The 21,101-nt window shown below is 40.6% G+C and overlaps 2 protein-coding genes across 3 annotated transcripts in view; one reads left to right on the top strand and one right to left on the bottom strand.

Annotated features, from left to right (window-relative positions):
- Positions 1-4,162: 4,162 nt before the first annotated feature.
- Positions 4,163-10,529, top strand: coq5 (coenzyme Q5, methyltransferase). The gene is made up of 7 exons (XM_085426295.1): positions 4,163-4,349; positions 6,153-6,302; positions 6,391-6,615; positions 8,333-8,439; positions 8,601-8,689; positions 9,659-9,770; positions 10,197-10,529. The coding sequence occupies exons 1-7, from the start codon at positions 4,169-4,171 to the stop codon at positions 10,296-10,298; spliced, it is 966 nt and encodes a 321-aa protein (XP_085282421.1). The 5' UTR covers positions 4,163-4,168; the 3' UTR covers positions 10,299-10,529.
- Positions 10,530-10,722: 193 nt separating this feature from the next.
- znrf3 (zinc and ring finger 3) overlaps positions 10,723-21,101 on the bottom strand; it is a 67,729-nt gene continuing 57,350 nt past the window's right edge. The window contains exons 4-8 of one of the 2 annotated variants that reach the window (XM_085426288.1): positions 18,943-19,074; positions 18,006-18,116; positions 17,254-17,421; positions 14,363-14,465; positions 10,723-14,281 (exon numbers count right to left, since the gene is read on the bottom strand). In XM_085426288.1, the coding sequence (XP_085282414.1) occupies positions 12,537-14,281; positions 14,363-14,465; positions 17,254-17,421; positions 18,006-18,116; positions 18,943-19,074 (2,259 nt within the window). In that variant the 3' untranslated portion in view covers positions 10,723-12,536. The remainder of the gene's footprint in view (positions 14,282-14,362; positions 14,466-17,253; positions 17,422-18,005; positions 18,117-18,942; positions 19,075-21,101) is intronic. The other variant, XM_085426290.1, reaches the window with a different exon arrangement.

Genomic DNA, 21,101 nt, shown 5'->3' with positions numbered 1-21,101 from the left:
TTTATGGTTTTCGAGAACTGAGACAGAATTTAATACCCGTAAAAAGATGAATAACTTTTGTTTCCCAATCAGAAGTTTTCTAAAATGTTACTCTCTGCTATGTTTTGCCTGTCCTCTCAACTGTAACTCATGTTAATTATTGCAAGACAAGAGCACATGCCCCTGGGTCTGTGATGTTCAGAGCTGACCAAGCGTAGAAAGAAGGGGAGAAACGGAGAGCAATGGGAAATTAATGCGCGTTCAAGTCAAACACAAGCTAACGAAATCTGACAGTTAAAATCTAACAAGGGCATATTTGTTTGGATAGCCTGGTGAATTATGCAAACTTCCATTTTCTGTCCGGTCCTCCAATCAGTCGTAAAATTCCACGCCGTCTTCTGAGCGGTGGAAACAGTCTTTTTCTTGTCTCCAAAACTGTTTTTGTTGATATGAATGTCCTGTAGTGCTCGATAACATGAAAACAACACCAGAAGCCCTGAGTCATCACAAGAGGCCAAAACATTGTTTTCATCAAATTGTAAATAGCAAAATAGTGAAAATTTTAATTTATACAGTAAATTATTGTTATTTTGTATGTGAATGGGATATAATCTATCTTTTGTATAAGTGAAGTATCTTTGTAGTTTTATTTAATGTGTCCTGGTTGCAAAATAAACACTGTATGCATGTTTCTTATACCTGTGTTGTGCTTACTCTACTGTTTTCTTCTGCCCCAGCAGTACAGTTTATTTCATCATCAAACTCAATTTCTGATACCCGAGCTGCTGCAAAGCATATGGGCTGCAAATATCAGATCAAGCTAATCCCATTCTCCCCGTTTCCATTTGAAGTCTTTCTGTGCTTTGTGTGCGAAAATCTAAAGGTGCAGTGTGACTTTCTGAAGTCTACTTGCCTTGATTGGATTCAGGCTCGGGACATGTGTACAGGCCTTCGCCTTTTCTTCCACGAAGCACAAAACTTATCAGATATGCGAAATGACTCCCAGATTGTTTGGAGATGCATGCGCAAGAGTGAGGATTTAGAGTGCCATGTGTGAGCCATTGGCGCCACTGTGGGATGAGGTCAAGCATGCAACCTGCACATTTTAGAAGGAACAGCAGGAGTCCAGCTTTACAACTGGAAACACACTGCGAGGAAGAAAAATCCAAAAACAAAACCGAACACAGAGGGGCGTTTAATAAGCTGGAACACTTGCGACATTTACAGCATTGATTTCTTAATTCATGAAAGGTGTTTCTGTTTTCCTTTCATCATTGCTCACTTTGAAACTGCTTAAAGCTTGGCTTTGCTGAAATCTGGATTGTATATTTGGTGGTTAGCCACATGCAACTTCATGGTAAAGTCATTCTCTCAGTGGTAAACGGGAACTGTCCTGTTTTTTTGACTATTGTTTGAGAGTAAGAAAAACCTCCTCTGAGGCTTCTGAATGAAGCAAATTTTAAAGCAAAACACCTGTGCACATAACAATAAGCAATTTTAAGACTATCAATGGTCTTAATATGCAAAGTCCTCTGGAGATCAGCAAGAACATTCCAATACATCAGACAAAAAAGCAATCTGTAGACAATCCTCTTACTCCCTCTACTGGTGATAAGATATCTAAATGATCCTCGCCTTGATGCTTGGTACCAGCGGCATCCTTTTTGCTACTTGTGTGTAAAATAATCGTTCTACACCACAGATAATCTGAAATGTTGCTAAAATTGTTGGATGAATGTATTCATTGAAAGTGTTTTTTTTTCTCCCAATAGCCGTAGTGCAGATTAAACTTTATTATCGCTCCTCTGGGTCCCAATGAAAAGTCTCAGCCTAGTCAACAGACAAGGAAAAGAGACTTGAGTAAGCAGATCCCTCTGAACCCAAGTCGACCAGTAATTAAGACAACAATGGGACAAAAGGTGACAGTGTCTGGTTACTGTAAGAACGAGAAAGTGAGAAGAATAGGAGACAATACCTGCCACTTTCTGCACTCAGGGTACTGAAGTCAGGTTAATTTGCAGGGATGTAGCATTAGAGGGTAAAGGAGCTTGTCTCACTTGATAGATCTGAAAACGATCCCTGTGAAAGAAGTTGACTGGTCGTGGAGGAACCTGCCTGTTTGACCCACTTCACTCTGCAGTACTATCTCATGAACGTCAATGAACAGGTATGCTGGCCTGTTTAATGCTTTACTTTTTTTTTTTTAAAAACATTAAATCTCACAAAGTGCATTACAATAAAAGTGGTAGAACAGCCAAACAATAAATTTACCCAAAAGCAAGTTAAAAAATGGATACGTAGCTGCTTTTTGAAAGAGATCACAGATCCACAGAACTCAGGCTCAGTGGGAGAGCGTTCCATACTGGGAGGCCACTGCTGCAAAAGCTCTGTCTCCTTTAGTCCTCGGCCTTAAATGCTGCACAGCCAGCAGGCCCCTGATCACATGACCTGGGCATGTAAGGATGTAACGTTTTATGATGTAAGCTGGCGTTTGTCCATGGAGACCTCTAAGAGTCAAAACCAGAATTTTAAAGTGAACTCTAAAGTTAATGGGATGCCAGTGCACCTTAAAGGTGTGACATGTAAGTACAAACAACCTGCAGACGAGCTTTAAGATTTCATAGGAGACGTGAACAATGAATTACAATCATCCAGACATGATGAAATAAAAGGATGATTTCCAATTTCCAGCTCAAAGCGCGACGCAACTGAGCTCAACTTAACAATTTTCCCTAAATGATAGAAGCAAGAGTGAGACAGAGTGTCTAAAATGAAAGCTGACTCAAAACATACTCTGAAGTTCCTGATGAACTAGTCACCATTACTTTCTGCATAAATTTGTTGGGGGCACAAACAAGGACTTCTGTTTTCTCCTCATTAAGTTAGAGACAATTTTCAACCACTTTTAATAGAGTCTAAACACCTCTGAAAAATCTGCAGACTTAAAAGAGATGTATTACTGAATGCCATGTGCATAATGCCATGTGCATAACAGTGATAAGAGACAAACTTAAAAATGCTCAAAATGTGCTGAAGAAGGAATGAATATAAGAGAAACAATAGCGATCCCAAAACAGAACACACAGTAGGCAAGAAGAGCTTAACTTAGGAGCAACAACAGAAAAGTAAAATATTACATTTCACCCCTGATGATTTATACAAAAAGTAATAAAAAAGAAGAACCAAGCAGATTTAGTAAAATCACTGATTCATCTGTTGAATGGATACTGCGAGGTTTAGTTCCCTGGCAAACTGACCTTTGAGAAAGGCCTAAAAACCTGAACCCGAACCAGCTCTTCGTATTTGTGTCTTCTTGGATAATAATATTTTCTCAGTGAATGAAATGAAATTATGATAAAGTTTTTTATTTTAAAATTTTGGTCACACAGTAATTGTTTGATTGCATAACGTCAACTATGAAACCCCCCTAATGGCCTTGCTAACCAGAACAATGTCATGAAACAAAAACAAGCTTTCAAATAAATTAAAATCTTGAGCTTTATAATATTTATCAACAGTCTCTATATATTTTAGATTTAGACCACAACAGGAGATTTACATCATAGTTGCGCAACAAACAAATCTGCATCAACTTTGTGATGCTGCTGTATCATGTATCATGTGGACCAAAATCTCCGATCAATGTTTGTAGCACCTTGTTGAATCTATGCCACATCTATGCCGGTGAGTGTATCATTGATTTTTACCTACAGTTATGATTCTTATTTGAGTAATAATATCCTTTTTTTAAGCAAGTAACCAAAAACATATCGTAGAGAAAAAATATCTAATATCAAATATTTAATACACTGTACTACAAGGACACACTCTGATACAATATCCTTTCCATGAAAAAGGTTTAGCTGATACAATTTATACAATAAAGCAATTTGCATGGAGAACCCCACAGGACACTAAAATGCAGCTAAAGAGAAAATGTAGCCTGGCCAGCTACCATAAAAGTTTCCCTTCACCTGTGTTACATGAAAATTTCACAAAACCTGCATTAAACTGTTATTATTATTATTATTATTATTATTATTATTATTATTATTATTATTATTATTATTATTATTATTATTATTATTATTATTAACGTATTTAGATTTTTGTAATATTGCTACTTAGAAAAAAAGACTACATTGTCGCCTACGAATGACGACATCCCGTGACATAACTGTCAGGCAACATGGCGGCGTCCGTGAGGTTTCTTGTCCGTCAAGCGATCCGACTTTCTCACAGAAACATCACCGTTACAGCCGCCGGGGTTTCTGCTCGGCCGTCCTGTCGATGTTTTAGCGAATCAGCCGAAGAAAGAAGTACGCATTTTGGTTTTGAGACCGTGTCGGAAGCAGAGAAGGCGAAAAGAGGTGAGCGACTGTGGAGCCAGTCTTCATATAAAAATCTCTCCATTTAATAGTTCGTTGCCTCTCTAGACATGTACAGACTTTGAAGCACGCGATATGAGGTCATTTTAGAGTCGTGAGGAACTGCTAGACAATTCGGCTAACCATTTATGTCTGAGGCAACATTCAGTGAACTTCTAAGTGTTTAAAGTGCGATGCCGTCAACTTTATTTATGATTATTTTCATAGTGACACCTTTAATATCCCACAGCATCCTGTCATACCAGCCCATATACATTTCCTCCTTCATAACATTCATGAAGCTTCCCTGTGGTCTTCCTCTTGTCCTCCTGCCTGGGTGCTCCATATTTAACATCTTATACCCAGTATATTCATATTCATCATATTTCACATGTGCAGACATGGGATGTCTGCACATGTGAAACCATCCCAACCCTACCTACCTCTATAACTCTCCAAAATTCCAAAAAGTCTCCCAAACTTTTGACCTGGGCTGACTTAGCAGAGCAATTTTATCACAGTCAACTGGAACTAACCTAAAAACTGAAACTAGATGTGAAAACAAACTAAACTTTAAAAAAAAATGTAGAGGTAATGGCCTTAGTTTTAGTGTCTGTTAGTTTGGTAACTTGGCCTGCTAGTCACCGAAAGACATTATATTATTATTGAGATGTCTACAATACTATGACACACTATGAGTTTGTCATAAGTTTTTATTGTAATATCTGCACTAATTTTCCTAAATCTTGCCTCTAATACATGCCTTTAATACAATAATAATTAAAGGACTAAAACTAACACTAACAACTAAATTAAAACTAAACATTTATTAAAATAAATAAATAAATAAAAACTAGACCTGAAACAAGGAAATCCACTTTGGAAAATAACTAAACTAAACTGAATTTAAAAACTAAAAGTTCAATGAAGAAAAAATCTAATTAGAAAATACAAAACTAACTATAACAACTCTGTAGCAGTCAGTAATTCCTGACTCCTTGTGCATTAGCTTGCCATATTATTGAGGGTAAAAATAAAAAATACACAAAATGACCTTCAATTCAATTCAATTTTATTTATATAGCGCCAAATCACAACAAAAGTCGCCTCAAGGCGCTTTATATTGTACAGTAGATCGCACAATAATAGATACAGAGAAAAGGAAAGTTTTAATCCTAATCTTAAAAGTAGAGATAGTGTCTGTCTCCCGAATCCAAACTGGAAGCTGGTTCCACAGAAGAGGGGCCTGAAAACTGAAGGCTCTGCCTCCCATTCCACTTTTAAATACTCTAGGAACAACAAGTAAGCCTGCAGAGCGAGAGCGAAGTGCTCTAATAGGGTGATATGGTACTACAAGGTCATTAAGATAAGATGGGACCTGATTATTTAAGACCTTGTATGTGAGGAGGTGGATTTTGAATTCAATTCTGGATTTAACAGGAAGCCAATGAAGGGAAGCCAAAACAGGAGAAATCTGCTCTCTCTTTCTAGTCGCTGTCAGGACTCTTGCAGCAAACCTTGAAGTGAAGGAGGAACTCACTCACATTGAGCTGCTACATTAAAACGAATAACTGTGATACACATACGCACTAACGCTCTGCTTTCTAAACTTTTTGGGGATATTCTTTTATTTCATTTGCACAGATTACTGATATTTCATATATGGACTATTTTGCATTGTATCACTAAACCACTGTATCATGTCATATTTGATGTCCAGGGTAGCTATGATAATATTATAGGTTACGTCATAAATCCTACCCCTATTCTATACCTCTTTCTTATTGTTTTTTTTTTCTTTTTCAGTATATAAAGTTTTTGAGAATGTGGCACAGAAGTATGACATAATGAATGATGCCATGAGTTTGGGGATTCATCGATTGTGGAAGGACATGCTGCTGCATGCGATGCATCCGCAGCCTGGTGCTCGGCTCCTGGACGTGGCGGGTGGAACAGGTAAAACCGTTTGTGTGCGCTTCTGCGAAACATCAAACTGAAACATCTACTGGCAATACACATCTGTATTCCCTGTGATGATCTTCAGGTGACATTTCTTTCCGTTTCCTGGAGTACGTTCGCTCTCAGCGGGAGCGGCAACAGAGGCGGGCGGTACGCTTCGGCCAGACGCTGTCATTGCAGGACATTTCCAACAGCTACTCCACGATAGAGACGGACGGGCCCCGGGAGTCAACGGCTGTTGTCTGTGACATCAACAAAGAGATGCTCAAAGTGGGAAAGGAGAAGGCTGAGAGCTTGGGCATCACTGCTGGTAATCTTCTAAATGCAAAACTGCTTCAAGTGTCTTCAAGCTGGATACTCGGTCCCTGTGATTCTGTGCATGTACAGATCTCATCAGTAATAGGAGCCTTAGCCTCACTTTGGCTGAGTTGTTCTGAAGGAAACTGGCAATGTATGCTGTGTCACGTAGCCTCAGATGCATTATAACTGAGAAATCAACAGCTTTTCATTGATGAAAGCTGGCTTTGTGTCTGACAGAAGGAGAACTAACCATTCAGAATCAAAAGGTTAATGTGGAAAATACTGTTTTTTAATTTAAGATGTGCAAAAGTGTCACTAATATGTCTATAACATATTGTCATCAGCCTGGAGATAATACTTGAAATGCCTACAGTCTGTGAGATTTCAGAAATGGCTCTTGTAGAAATGAGGTTTGGTGCACAGTTTCCAAAGGTCATACCTTCTGATTCATTGGGTCTGATGCATAGCAGCAGTTCCTCAAATATTCATTCAAATGTGGTCCTGGTAATAGCTAAAATAGTAGATCACATATACAGATGAAGTTTTTGCTACCACAGCTCAATGAGATTTTCTCCTTTCTTGAAATCAGAAATGTCTGTTTGGGTTTGTTCTTCTCCGCAGTGATGCCAGTATTGAGTTGATCGTTGTGGTAGTTAAGCAAAAGTTTTGTTTGTGGATCTGTGGAGCCCAATATAGGACAGATTCTATGCAATTCCACCAAAAAAAGACTGATGCCAGTGCCAAAATGTTTACCACTGCTGTGGTCCAAAATTGAACCTGGAGTTGTTAGTGGCTTTTGGGCTAAGTCACAATTAAAAAAACAAACAAAAAAAAATATCAATGATTCAGAGATTCTTTTCATCATTTCCTTCCCACAGAAATTCCCCTACCTTCTGCTTGTAACTCTACATAATAATCGGTTCTCAAACCTGTCAAAATATCGTCTGGTTCTCAAAAGAAACCATGCAGAACTGGTAGAGCACCAGCAGTGACACTGTATTATGGGAAAAAGGAGTTGTTCGAGAACGCTATCCAATCATTATACGTGTTTAATTGCATGTTCCGATGCAAGGTGGTGATTCCTGAGATATTTATCCCACCTGCATCCTCTCTGGAGCCGGAACAGTTGAACACATCGTACAGACCAAACTTCTGCATCATACTGGTTGGTTTGTTACAAAAGGCAACTCGCTGTTACGTACAACTGCGTTTTGGAGCATTTCCTTCACGTTGGTCGTCTTTCTTGTGGGACAGCCACAATTGCAGTGTATACCTGGCTTACGTCAGTGGAAAAAAGTTATTTGATTGTGAAATCTTGACAACAATGTCAACCTGACACCAGAGCGGAGGAGACGTATGCACGGAAATGCGTTTAAAGAAAAAAACCTGCGTTCACTGATATCAGATATAAGCATCCAGCTTTAGTGGTGGAAACACTGCAACTTGACTGTAAACACTTTTAGATCAAGTAAAACAAAATGTAAATTAAATTTGTGCCACTATTCAGCTTGAAACATTCTGCAAGTCATGGTGGTGGGAACGACACACAGGATACAGGAGATGCAAACAGTTTAATTATAAGTGTGGGAGATTTCTGTTCAGCCATGCATGACCCGAACAGATACACTGTAATTATGGCGGAGCTATTGGCATAAACTGTCACGAGGAATTGCAAACTGCCAATAACCCACAGAATTCATGCTTGTTTGCGTTTTCCTTTGTATCAGGTCTATCATGGGTGGTTGGCGACGCAGAGGAACTGCCCTTTGATGACGACCAGTTCGATATATACACCATCGCCTTCGGCATTCGAAACGTTACTCATATAGATCAGGTAAGTTACTTTTAACGGTCTTTTTATTTTCTGTTTCCAGTTAAATTTTATTTTTTACTAATTTATTCTCAGTTTAAATAAGAGATGAATCCAGCAGCTGTGTTTTTAGAGTAACATTTTTTTGTGTCCTTTGACATTAAATTAATAACTGGCTGTTTCAGGCACTGCAGGAGGCTCTGCGGGTCCTGAAACCTGGCGGCAGGTTTATGTGCTTAGAGTTCAGCAAAGTGACAAATCCCCTGTTAGCAAGGTGAGGAGGAGATGATGGCCTTGAGTGCATATGTAATATAAATCAATACTGTAAAAAATAGTCTTGCTGAAATGTTCATTTTCTCTATAAGAGATGCTTTTATGGTTTTATAAGTTTATATAATGTGATGAATATTGCTTAATTACAAGTCAGTTGACTTTTTCTGAAACTGCAGATGTAACAGACTAAATGAGCTCTTGCTGCCCTCTTCTGGTTCTCTTTAAGATAGTATGCATGCACTTAAGTAGAAATGGAGTTTTGGGATATTTAAAAAGAAGTTGAGAATCATCAGCTGATCATTGATCAGTTTGACTTGCAGACTGTTGACTTAAAGTTCAACAGATTTCAACACAAAGTGAAATGAGGCACTAGAACTGTGATTGCATGTGATTTAGAGGTTTTAGTTTATTGAAAGGTATAAATACATGATATTCACAAATGAACTCTGGAAAATCATATAAATCAAGAGTAAAGGATAATGTTTATTAAACATCTGTGAAATAAATCTGGTCAAGTAACAGCAAGTAGCAGAGGGGTTTGTTAATCACACACACACACACACACACACACACAATCACCCCTGCCCACCTGAGTAGCCCTCATCTCCCAGGCCACTCATGCATGGACTCTACTCAAACCAAGTCCTTGCACTACTTCCAATGATAGATACCCTGACTGCCATTAGGTATCAGGATTAAACGAGTGTCAGACCTCACACTGTTGCAGTGGGTCCTGGCTCCCCCCTGGTGACGAAAAAGCTCAGTCTCATATGGCGAGAGTATCGAGGCAGTTCCTGGAGGAAGTGATACTATTGAGTAGCCCCATGCTTACCTGACATGATTTGGTGCATCCAATTCTGTCAGGCTGCACCTCAGACTGTCCAGGAGCTCAGTGAAATGTGTAATTATGGGAGTTATTTGAGACTAACACTGGGTTCTAGTTCTGAGAGATTCCCATTTTCTTTTTCAGGCTTTATGATGCGTACAGTTTCCAGATAATCCCAGTGTTGGGAGAGGTTATTGCTGGAGACTGGAAGTCTTATCAGTATTTAGTAGAGAGCATCCGCAAGTTCCCCAGCCAGGTAAGGCAGATTTATGGTCTGTATCTTATTTCTGTCATTGCTGCGCTTACTTTGATTACAGTTCTGAATTTCAAGTTCCCTTCTTAGATCTTTCATTCACATAATTTTTTCTGAAAGAGAGATTTGATTCATGATAAATGGCGTGAATTTGTTTATCTGAGTACTCGATTGTACTGGCACTGTTTGTCACATTTCTAAACCCCCTTTTAGTCTAAGAAAAAATTGACAGCATTTAAATGAGGTTACAGTGTCTTTAGTGCACATCAACTGATTGGATCTATATGCACAGTCACAGTATTAAACATCCACTCTGGAAAAGAAACAGCTGAAGCTTGTTATGTATTCACACTGTACTGCTGTGTGCATGTCTGTCACTTTGTGGATTCACTGTTAGTCATTGGTCCCCTTGTTCTTTTTCCTCTGCAGGAGGAGTTCAAATCCATGATTGAAGATGCAGGTTTCTATTGTGTGCAATACTACAATTTCACAGGTGGAGTTGTGGCTCTTCACTCTGGTTTCAAGCTGTGAGATGCACTCCGAATGCCTTCTGTAAAATATCGAATAAGTAAAGTCAGTTTCAGGCGTCTCTGCAGTATGACTGTACAGATTTTTCAGACTTGAGTTTTCTAGCTTGAGGCTTCCATCTGCTCATTGCAGAATGACCAAAGGTCAGAGAACATTTATGAAATCCAGAGGAATTATTATGAAAACTGCTCTTAATAGATCTCACTGTATGTGTACTTGTACAAATGACAAGATGATTTTTTTTTTTTGGTAATGTGTTTTGGTGATGAATAAAAGCTAAAAAAGCTAATCATAATATCCAAATGGATTATTACCAAAGCTGCAAAAGGCACATTAATTACTCCTTATAATGAAGCTCTTAGAATTTAAACCACTGACTTTTTGCACAAAATAAGAAAACATTAATATAGAGTGCACATGATGAAAAGCAGGACACCACAACATTAGTTACTTGAATAAAACTGTATATTTTACATATCTTTATACACTTTAATTACAAAACTGTATGGTACTAAAGTTTTAAAATCAGTTTTTTGGTCAGAGAAGATTTAATCGTCTTTTGTGCAATTACCATGTATATACAAAGTCTCATGTTAGTGATTTTCCTCAAAATAAAAAGCAACTCAAATGTTCATACACTCGGAACATAAGACATGGCTTAAAGATAAATATATTAGTAAATAAATATTCAGAGAACATATTTCCATTTATGAAATGTGTTTGCTATACAGGTACAGAAATATACAGATTGATTTCTAGCCTCTTTTTTTTTTTTAAACATTTGTAATAGTAATGACAGAAAATAATTATATTCTTAAAAAATATTAATTTTTGTACACATTTTTTAATCTTAAGTGCTAGAAACAATAACAAAAACAAAAAAACTTAAATAGTGACTCAAGTACCCCAAAATGTTATATTTGCAGTAGGTACATATCTCTATGCAAAAGGCAAGATTAGATTCTCACTTGATTACAGCACTGGGTTAACTTATAAATAGGGTTATTTCAGGTTTTCCTCTGTGTAGAGAATGTGTATATTTCATAGAAACAGTATTAAAAACAGTCTGCAGGACAAACAGAAAGGCATGAATGACAAGCAATGATATCGCAAGTATGTATTATGCACAGCACGATTCAAACGGATACACTGCGGTACTTATAACTGCATCATTCAAAAAGAAAAGTCACAGTACAAATAAGGAACCCTTTTAAAAGATGAGTCTTTTCCAGCTACTTTCCTTTGGCCTTTTGATACATGCTAGAACCTTTAAAGATATTTAATAGAGCATGTTTCATTGTGGAAATCGGGTAAGTGACAAAAAAAATACACTTTTAAGGGCTTCCAAACATTAAGTAGAGTGCTACACTCTATGTTTGAATCTATTGACCCCGAGACACTCGCTCTGGTCTGAAGTTTAACGAAAACCTGTGCAGTGTCTAGATATTGCTACAAATAGCTTCCCAGCCCAGCATAAGGCTTGCCACGTTGCTCTGGCATCTCTCATACAGGTAGGCCACAACTGGACAGAAATGCAATGCATAAAACAAATTCTGTGTATTGACCAGTGTCAGCCTTGCATTCACATTTCTATGCAATTTTCTGTAGTTATACATAGCTTTTTTTTTTTCTCCATGGAGAAATGAGTGGGTCACAAATACCTAGAAAGACCCATTTCCCTGCTTGAAAACAGTTTAAAATAAAACAATCATGTCTTTCTGTTTTGGTATTGGTAGCTAAGTCCATAAAATCTACTTGACTTGGTGGATGAAGCTTTAAAGGCAGTGGTCATGTGCACAAATATGCAAAATGTATATGTAGATGCGGATAGTGTACTTATGTGTAAAAAAAAAAAAAAAAAATCAGATTTCTAGAGCTGGCACATAAAAACAAAACTGAGTTGAGATTTTATTAAAAACTGGGCCCAGATTGCAAACCCTTCATGGCAGCAGGAAGTCTTCAAATAGATGCCAATACCAACCCAATTGAATTTTCAGTTAACAACCTCCATCCATGTGTGTAGTATAATTTGTGGCCACAGGAATGAACTTAATAATTAATATATATATATATATATATATATATATATATGAATGACAGGCCATTTCAGTAGAAATCCACACAATCTAAGATGATAACATTCAGTGCTCAGAGAGCAAGGCTAGAACAAGGCAACTGAGGGTTTCAATGATTGACTGACACGGTACCACATACATTGTCCCATTCTTTCAGGACTCAGGTTCATATGCCCAAACCTCCCTCATATGTTGAAGTACTGCTTCCCAGTACAGTGGGGCTTGCAGAGAGCTGAGGGTGAAACAAAGCCCTGGTCTCCTCCTCTTGAAGGTATGGGTGACCTCTAAACTGTCCTGAGGTGAAGTACCTGTCCGTGGGCTCACGCTGCTCCCCTGTCCGCAACTCCGTCTCCACTGTGACACTGACTGGTAATAAACTGCTCTGGGTCTCTGCCCCTGTACCCGATTCACAATCTGTGTCCTCAGGAATAATGGGTATTCTCTGGTTGAGTTCGCAGCAGCCCTGTCCTGAGCAGGCCTCTGAGTCTGCGTGTGCATACTGCACATTAACAGCGTAGTCCTCAGTATAACGCCCTGCTGTGGCCCTGTGGACCTTCATCTCTTTGTAGAAGCAGCAAGGCAGCCCTTCATAGCTCACCTGCTCAGAGGAAGGGCACAATTGCTCAGAGGCAAAGTAGTTCTTGGAGGTTGACCCCTGGAAGTCCATTTCCCTGTGACAGCGTTCGGAGGCAAGACGCCCTGCTTGGTCCAAGTCCTGCCCTTTGCACTCAACATTGGGCGGAAGCACCTCAAAACAGCAGCTACAGGCTGCGGCCCCGAGCTCCCCCGACTCCTCTTGTGCCCCCTGTCCCCTGTCACCTCCGGCAGCCTCTGAAGCCCCGGCTGAGGTAGTACTATTTTTGCTGTTCTCCCTGGGTTCCAGTGATGAGCGACTGCTATAGTTGGGCTCCAAACTGCAGTTGGAGAGATGGTCCCCCGTGTTATATCCTGAAGCTCCAGCTGGGAGCTGGAGGCAGTCATGTCCCAAGGGTGCAGGGGAAGATGAGTCCTCAGCTGAAACTGTGTTGCAAGCCGTAGCTCCCGCTTCCCCCCCGGAGCCCCGACACGGACTCTTGCTCCGGTAAACGTAAGGATCGTAGTCGCTGCTCAGTGAGCTGCGGAAAGTAGAGCAGCTACCGTAGACCCCCTGGTTGCTGACTTCAGTACAGTCCAACATGGAGTCACTGGAGGAACAATGGCACTGGCCAGAGCTGCTGCTGCTGCTATCACTGCCAGGACAGTCAGCGAGGTAGCCGCTGCACACTGAGCGGTGCCCGTGATAGCAGCTAAGGCCAGAAGTGCTGCCATTATCAGCTATCCTTGAAGAAGACGCAGGTGCCATGTGTACCACCGTGGGGTACAACAGCCCTTGCTGAAAAGCCCTGCTGTGGTGGCTCTTGTGGACCCCTCCTCCACCAAGCTGCCCTGGCACAGCAGATCCTTGGCCACCATCAGGAGGTTGAGGGAAAGTCAGCCCCTGAAAGTAGTAGTGCTGGTACATGGTTTCATACTGCGAAAAACAGGCTGCCCGGGAGAAGTTGCGATTATGGATTTTGGGTCTTTTAAACGTAACATGATGAGGCTGTGAAGGGTAAGCAGGGGGTCCACGGTGCTCTAATCCACAGTGGTGAGGGTTGATTGAATGCTCCAGGAGAGTGGGGTGGTAGCTCCGGAGAAAGGCCGACGTCGATTGGGGTGGGTACAGACCTTGGGGATCTGGGTGCTGGTCCACAGTGAGCACCGTGATTGGGTTGCCATGCGGGTCCATGCTGGTTCTAGTTGGGTAAGCTGTCACCTGACCAGCACGGTGCACCCTTCCCGGGTAATGAACTGGCAGGACCACTCGTTGCCTGCCATGGACTGGATTGCCGGGGTCCATGCATGCTGGTCCTGGATTTCCCTTCTTTTGCTCTGTGATGACAAATAAAACAACATTAAGAAACATTTCTAAAAGGGACCCTCAGCATAACCAGAGGTTGAACATCAACTCACCAATGATGTTGTGTCTGCAGTGGGGACAGGTGTGATGTTGGAGCAGCCAGGGGTCGACACATTTCTTATGAAATCTGTGGGCACAAGGGATAACCCGCAGCTCCTGCAGGAGAAAATAAAAAATTCAGCAGTTAATCTTCATGCACTGTCAAAGCACAAACAGCAGCAAATACAGCAATGAAATATATCAAACGCATGCTCTTATTTTTAATTACGCTGATATAATCTTTTTAAATCTCATAATACTGTCCGATAAATAATTCATTCTAGAAATATTTTAAAAAACATTCAATATATCTGGTTTATGTCAGTGGTTAAAAAAAAATCAAATGATTAATGTAAAAAATAAATAAATAAAATTTAAAAAATCAAACACCCAAACAAGTCATTTAGTTTTTGGGGGTTTTTCTTAAACCCAGTTAAGACATTTTCAACATTTTCAAGCCAATTAATTTCTTACCAATAAGTCATTCATATGTATATTGCATTAAAGGAGTCCTAATATCTTGATGCATGCTCATGTTCGTACTTTCCAACGGAGAAATGTTTTTGGTCTCCACAAAGAAAGAAAGTCACATGGAACAGTGACGAAACGTTTCTCCGACAGAAAACATCCTGATGAGCAGAATCAGCTTTCAGGGGTTTCAAGCTCCATATGTCCATCCTTGGTTACTAAAAGAGTGACTGCAGTATAAAAAGATTTCCTCATTTTATCTTATACTCGGCTGTGATGCAGGAAACAAGCCATTTATTTCCATTTACCCACCCTTTAAGCCAGCGTTCCCCTGATTCCTTTAATACAGCTATCATCTAATTGGCTGCTGCTTGCAAACAAAAGATTTGAACGGCAGGTGGGTGGGGGCGTTGTATTTATAGCTCTGTCCCTAAGATGACCATATTAGCGATAAACCCATCCTCTCTGACATCATACAAAGCCTAGAGACAACTTGCACATACTCTGATAACATTATTTGAAACTTCCCATGTATCCAACAGGTCTCCTTTAAAAACACATTTTATATGTATTATTTCATAGTTGCAGTTGTATTATATATGCAGAAAAGTTTAAGAAAGTGTGAATTAATGTGAACTTAAGAGAAGCCTGGTGTCCAGAAGGTGGCAGCAAAGCTACACTGAACTGTTATCAGTTGATCGTGAGTCTAATTGACTTTTTAAAACTAACTTGACATCATGGGACAAACACAATACTCACACCACAGTAAAATGCAACTTTAATGCTCAATGAAGCCACGTTTTCAAACAAAGCAGGCTTTTACTCATACACCATTAAATATGATAATTTTCCATTTGAAGAATTCCAAAGTATTAAACTAGGAGCACTGGTTTTCCAGCGACAACTCTTTCACTGCCACAAATACTTTACTGTGTGGCTTAATATGACTCATCTTTAGGCTCTTTTGTTGCTTGGTTCACTGCTCAAAAACAGCTTTGATGCCATTCAGTCTTTTATATCGCCACTTCCTCTGTGCAATCCTGGCGCCATGCTTTGTTCTGTTTTCTTCTCCTCCTTACCGAAGACACACATAACCACAAACTCTCGCGCACACACACACACACACACACACCACTACGTCCCTTCTGGGCACTGGGGTTTGTCCCCCCCATCATCGTTGAACGAGGATGAGCAATGCTCTTACTGTAAATCTACAAAGATTAGGATACATAATTTGACAATGACTCCTTGAAGGATTAAAGAAGGCCACAATGCGAAAACAGGAAGCCTAATCACAATCCAGTGCACTCTGGGTACCCTTATCTCTCCAGGTGCTCTGAAAGACTGAGCTAAACATCTAAAAAGGTAGCGGAAAGCGTGTCACTAAAGATCGCAGGACTGCGGTCCCCGAGCACATCAGGGGGACTTCCATTCCATTGTCCATAAAAACTGCATTATGTTTCATGTCAACAGAATATGCAATGAAAAGAAAACAAACGAGGCGGGTGGATGACCGCTTTAGCACGACCAGAGTTAAGCATTCTGACTCCCATATGGTTCACTTATGCCTGCGTGAACCTTGAAGCGTTTAAAAGCATCCATCTCAATGCAGATGTTTTACATTAGTCCTGCGTTTGTGTTGAACTTTTCGGTGTTTTGCAAAGTGTCACTCAAACTGTTAGTCTGGACTGCATTATTATGCATTTTGCTTTAACAGTTTGAAATATTCTCATTTAAAAAAAATCTGATTTAAAGAAACAAAACGTGTCGGCAGTTATCAAATAAAAGTGCTTTGCTTTGTTACAAGCAGACAACATTCAGCACAGTCTTTCCTAATCCAGCTTTGCTTTATTTTCTTCCCTTTCATCCATGGTCATCTTTTTATTTGTGCAGATTTATAACATTTTGCTCAGTTTTATTATCAATTTCTCAGTTTTAAAAGACATTGGGGCGACCGTGGCACTGGGGGTTGGGAAGCGCATGTGTAACCGGAAGGTCGCCGGGTTCGATCCCCGGGCTCTCTGTCCTGGTCGTTGTGTCCTTGGGCAAGACACTTTACTCTACTGCCTACTGGTGTTGAGAGGGGCCAGAGGGGCCGATGGCGCAATATGGCAGCCTCGCTTCTGTCAGTCTGCCCCAGGGCAGCTGTGGCTACAACCGTAACTTGCCTCCACCAGTGTGTGAATGTGAGAGTGAATGAATAGTGGTATTGTAAAGCGCTTTGGGTGCCTTGAAAAGTGCTATATAAATCCAATCCATTATTATTATTAAACAGTGCTACACGCAAAGAAAGTTTGATTGATTGATAATATGGTCTGTCACGAAGGCGGCCTAAAAAAAAAAAAAAAAAACAACCTATGTGAAGCTTCAGAGAAGTGAAATAACTCCTTCATTCCTTCCAGATTTCAGGGTACCCCAGGTAAAAAACTCTTCTTACCTCACCATCGATGTACTTCTCCAGACAAATGGCACAGTCAGAGGTGGAGCTGCTGCTCAGCGAATCAGAGGCTCCGCAGCTGCTCTCGCGCTGTCCCTTGCCTTTGGCCTTGAACTTTCTTGTCTCCATCTTTTCCAGAGCCTGGATGGCCATTCTGTTCATCGAGCTCTGTGGAGAGGAGGGTGTGGCACAGTGTCAGAGGGGGTAGCAGCACATTTGAGACCAACATCTGACTTTTGCACGACCTTTCGAAGCAAAGTTGACATAAAAGCTGAGATGAGCGATTTCAAAAGAAATTCCATTAAAGTGTCTACACATTACTGTTGGCAAGTGTGCGTTTTGGGGGGCTGACATCATGATTTAACACTTCTCCCTCTGACACAGTGCATCATTTTGCAATATTTCACTGATGCATGAGCATCTTTCTGGTTTTAATTCCCTGTCCTCGTTTCATCTTTTAATTTGCTTTGCGTCGCCTTAAAATTGTTACTTATTAGGAAATGTTGACTGATAAGTCGGCACGTACAGAACTGCCTACTAGGCACAGAAGGGGAATCAATCAGCGGCAGAGCTACTGTCGCCTGACGCAACGCCTCCAACTCCCACTAAAGTCGTGCTGACTGGAAAAACAAGGCACGGCGTTGTATATCTGGGTGTGTTTTCAGCACGACGCGGGCATACGTTTGGTTGTGACACACACAGACTGGCATATTATGAAACAGTTTCTCAAGTTATTTGAGCTCCTCACTAACCTGGCTTCTTCTCTGCTTCAGTTTGATCTTGATGAGCAAAATGAGGCAAACCAACGACACCACCACGAAGAAGGCCAGAAAGATGCCCATGTCAAAATACTCTGTGGGCTGCTGTGGAAAAAGGAAAGCAACAGAAACACATGCGTCTCGTTAAAAGGGTTATTTCATCGTATAAAGACTTGCATTTAAAAGAAAGAAAATTCCATTTACTGGCATTTCGACATATTTGATTATAGTTTTTGTTACTTGCTCAGCAGACCAGAACACGCAAAGCTGTGACTCATTCGCCGCTCAATGCAAATAATATAAAATGCGACCTTCATGCATAATTCAGTGGCGTGTTAAAGAACAGATACGTGGATGATTATACATGCTGGCCAGTTCACTTTGCCATGTGCATCACTGTCTTCTCACTCTGTCAGTAATTTGCACAGGTTCGAGCTACAACTACACAGTTGAGACCATTCTGCAGACTAGAGCTTAAACGAGTCAGTAGCAATAATAATACGGTTTGTTTTTTTTACTACACTGCTACACTACTGCTCCCTGAAAAGTCTCTCTCATCACCAATCCTTTCTCTTGAGGTTTCATTATGTCAAGTTATTTGACCTCAAAGTGTGCAGGTCTCTTATCAAATATTCCAAGCAAACAAACAGCTCTTTGAACGGCTGATATTAATCTCTCAAAGTGCTGCGAAAAAGTCTTTGGCCTCGGGGCAGCAAAGAGCAGAGAAGAAAGGAAAAGGGGTCAGATTTCACAGCTGGAATTTTCGTTTGTCTTCACATCCAAAGCTTCTCTGCGCTGTTTTGCCGCGTGGGCCTCACAAACATGTTCACCTCATCCCCAAGTTCCTCACATGCGCCTGAGATTTGTCCCACACACATGCACTCCATCTACACTGAGCGATTTTGAGGGTTTTTTGTGAGTAAGCACTTACCCTCGGTGGTCTGTGTTGTATCCGAGCACGGGCCACTTTCTGCTTGTTGACGATGTTCATCAGTTTGACGGCGTCGTTGCCCTTCACATAAACCACCGGCCGCTTCAAGGGATCCTCAGCAACCTGGTTGAGCTGAAGAGGAGACGGAGAAAGAAGACACGTGAGACACAGGCCTCTTGTTTTCTAACTAAATTAGGCCGGTTTTGTAATTTTGACATGAAAGCTGTCGTGTTCAAAAGGGACCTGTTATGCACGGCCAAGGTTTTAAATAATGCGGTCTGTCTATGTAGAACTCCACATTTACAGGTTTTTTTTGTGGCCCTGTATGAGCACAGATGCCCCAGCCACCTTCTTCTTGCAACGTGCAGCCAATCAGAACAAAGCTGGTTAAAGGAAGGGATAAAGTAACTAATATAGTTTGTTTCCAATAACATATCTACTGAGAGGGTGGCACCAAAGCACTATGTCACACACAATGATAACTTCAATGTCCAACCTCGTGTGAAGACAATGAGAGAAACTCACATTAGCTGAACGTTACTGTTTAAGGCTTTCTTATATGTAGGTTATTTTTAGATGATCAAAAAAAAAAAAAAAAAAAATCATCTTTCTTTTTTTTTTTCCCCCATAAAACATGGACGTAGCTTTCCAGTGTTGTTCATGGCGACAGCTATGGTTCCAATCAGAGCTCTGGTCCTAAAGAAGTGTGGGTGAACCTCTTTCTGTACTGACCCTGTAAACACTTTACTGTTGAGCTTATGCACTCGGTCACTAGTTTTCAGTCTATTTTGTAAATCTCGGTTATTCTGTTTCATAATGGAGGATTATCTGTGGTATTAGTCAATCGCAAGTTAACCGATAAGTTTGTGCTTTCACAGCCAGAACTACCCTTCCTCCTTAATTAGTGGAAATAGCGGATCCCTCGTCTCCAGGGGACGCCACAGTGGGTCGCTCCGCATGTTTTGATTCAGGCAAAGTCTTAAGCCAGATCCCCTTCCTGTCGCAAACCCCAGGGGAGATGTGTGTGTCTGTCTGGAATCAAAGCAGACCACTGCAATATGGAGGTACGGACAGGTTGAACCTTTGTTTTTTTTTTTAGCTCCATTATAGTTTTAATTTCAAGCTGTTTTTATATATGTAGAAACAGTTCATGGAAAGGGTTGCTTGAGGGTTGCTTGAGCTGAAGTTTGGTCTGTGGATATTAAACCTTGAGCTCAAATGCATTTGTGTCAAATATGCAAAAATGAGGCCTTTTTAATTTTAATTAGTTGAATAAAAAAGAACAATCAGTCCTGATTGTTCTTTTTTATTCAACTCCAACAATTTTAAACCACTCTCTGGTGGATTGTTCTAGACCAATTAACATATGTAGTGTGAGACAAAGAGGACATGAGGCAAAGAGAAACCGGTGACCTTTGTGAATGTAAAAAGTTTTAAACTTTTCCCAGCTGGGAAAAATGACCTATAGGCCCGAGACATGGAAACTGCGGCCACGTTTGCCAGAGGGAGTAGGAGGAAATAGTCAGTGAATAGTATGTTCTGGCTTTTGAGTCAGTTGGCATACTCCTTTACTCCTCCTCGCCCTCTCTGTTCTTCCCGCTCGTCTGCTGGTTGGAATCTGTAATTTGAAAAGCCCAAGGGAAATACCGAAGATATATTCACATTGCTATTTCTTCTGCTGTCGTCATGTTCCCCAGTGAATTACTGTATGTTCCGGTTTAAAAGTATAGATGCTGAAACTTTTGATCTCCCGCTTGATTCTGGTGAGCTGCTCTTACTCTGAGAAACGATTCCACTGCAACTCGAGTTTCCCCTTTAACAAGTAATGCCCCAATAAAAATTAGCTAAAAATAAAAATACAGTACACAAGCACAAAGTTAACCATAAACTTAACTTTTCCCAAAACAAAACTCCAAGTGGCACTTGGCCCCACATTACAGTATAAACAGAGGAAAAAGGAGGTCAAGTACATTAAGTTTATAAAGCTTCTCCTAATTTTGGCCCCAGGACCTTAATTCTCTTTAAGCTCCTCCTCCCTGCCCCTCGGCCTTGTGACTCCTGTCTCTGCTGATCGGGCTGCTCTGACTGGAAAAGCCTCTCGGGGGAATTTAACACAGCCGCCTAGCGCTGCCTTTCATGTGGTCTGCGCGCAATCCCTT

Source organism: Rhamphochromis longiceps, linkage group LG12 (assembly GCF_057381845.1).
Source record: "Rhamphochromis longiceps isolate RC_006_pf linkage group LG12, R_longiceps_female_GT1.1, whole genome shotgun sequence".
Lineage (NCBI taxonomy): Eukaryota > Metazoa > Chordata > Actinopteri > Cichliformes > Cichlidae > Rhamphochromis > Rhamphochromis longiceps.
Note: the sequence above shows the minus strand (reverse complement) of the source record. Positions and strands in the feature narration are given on the sequence as shown.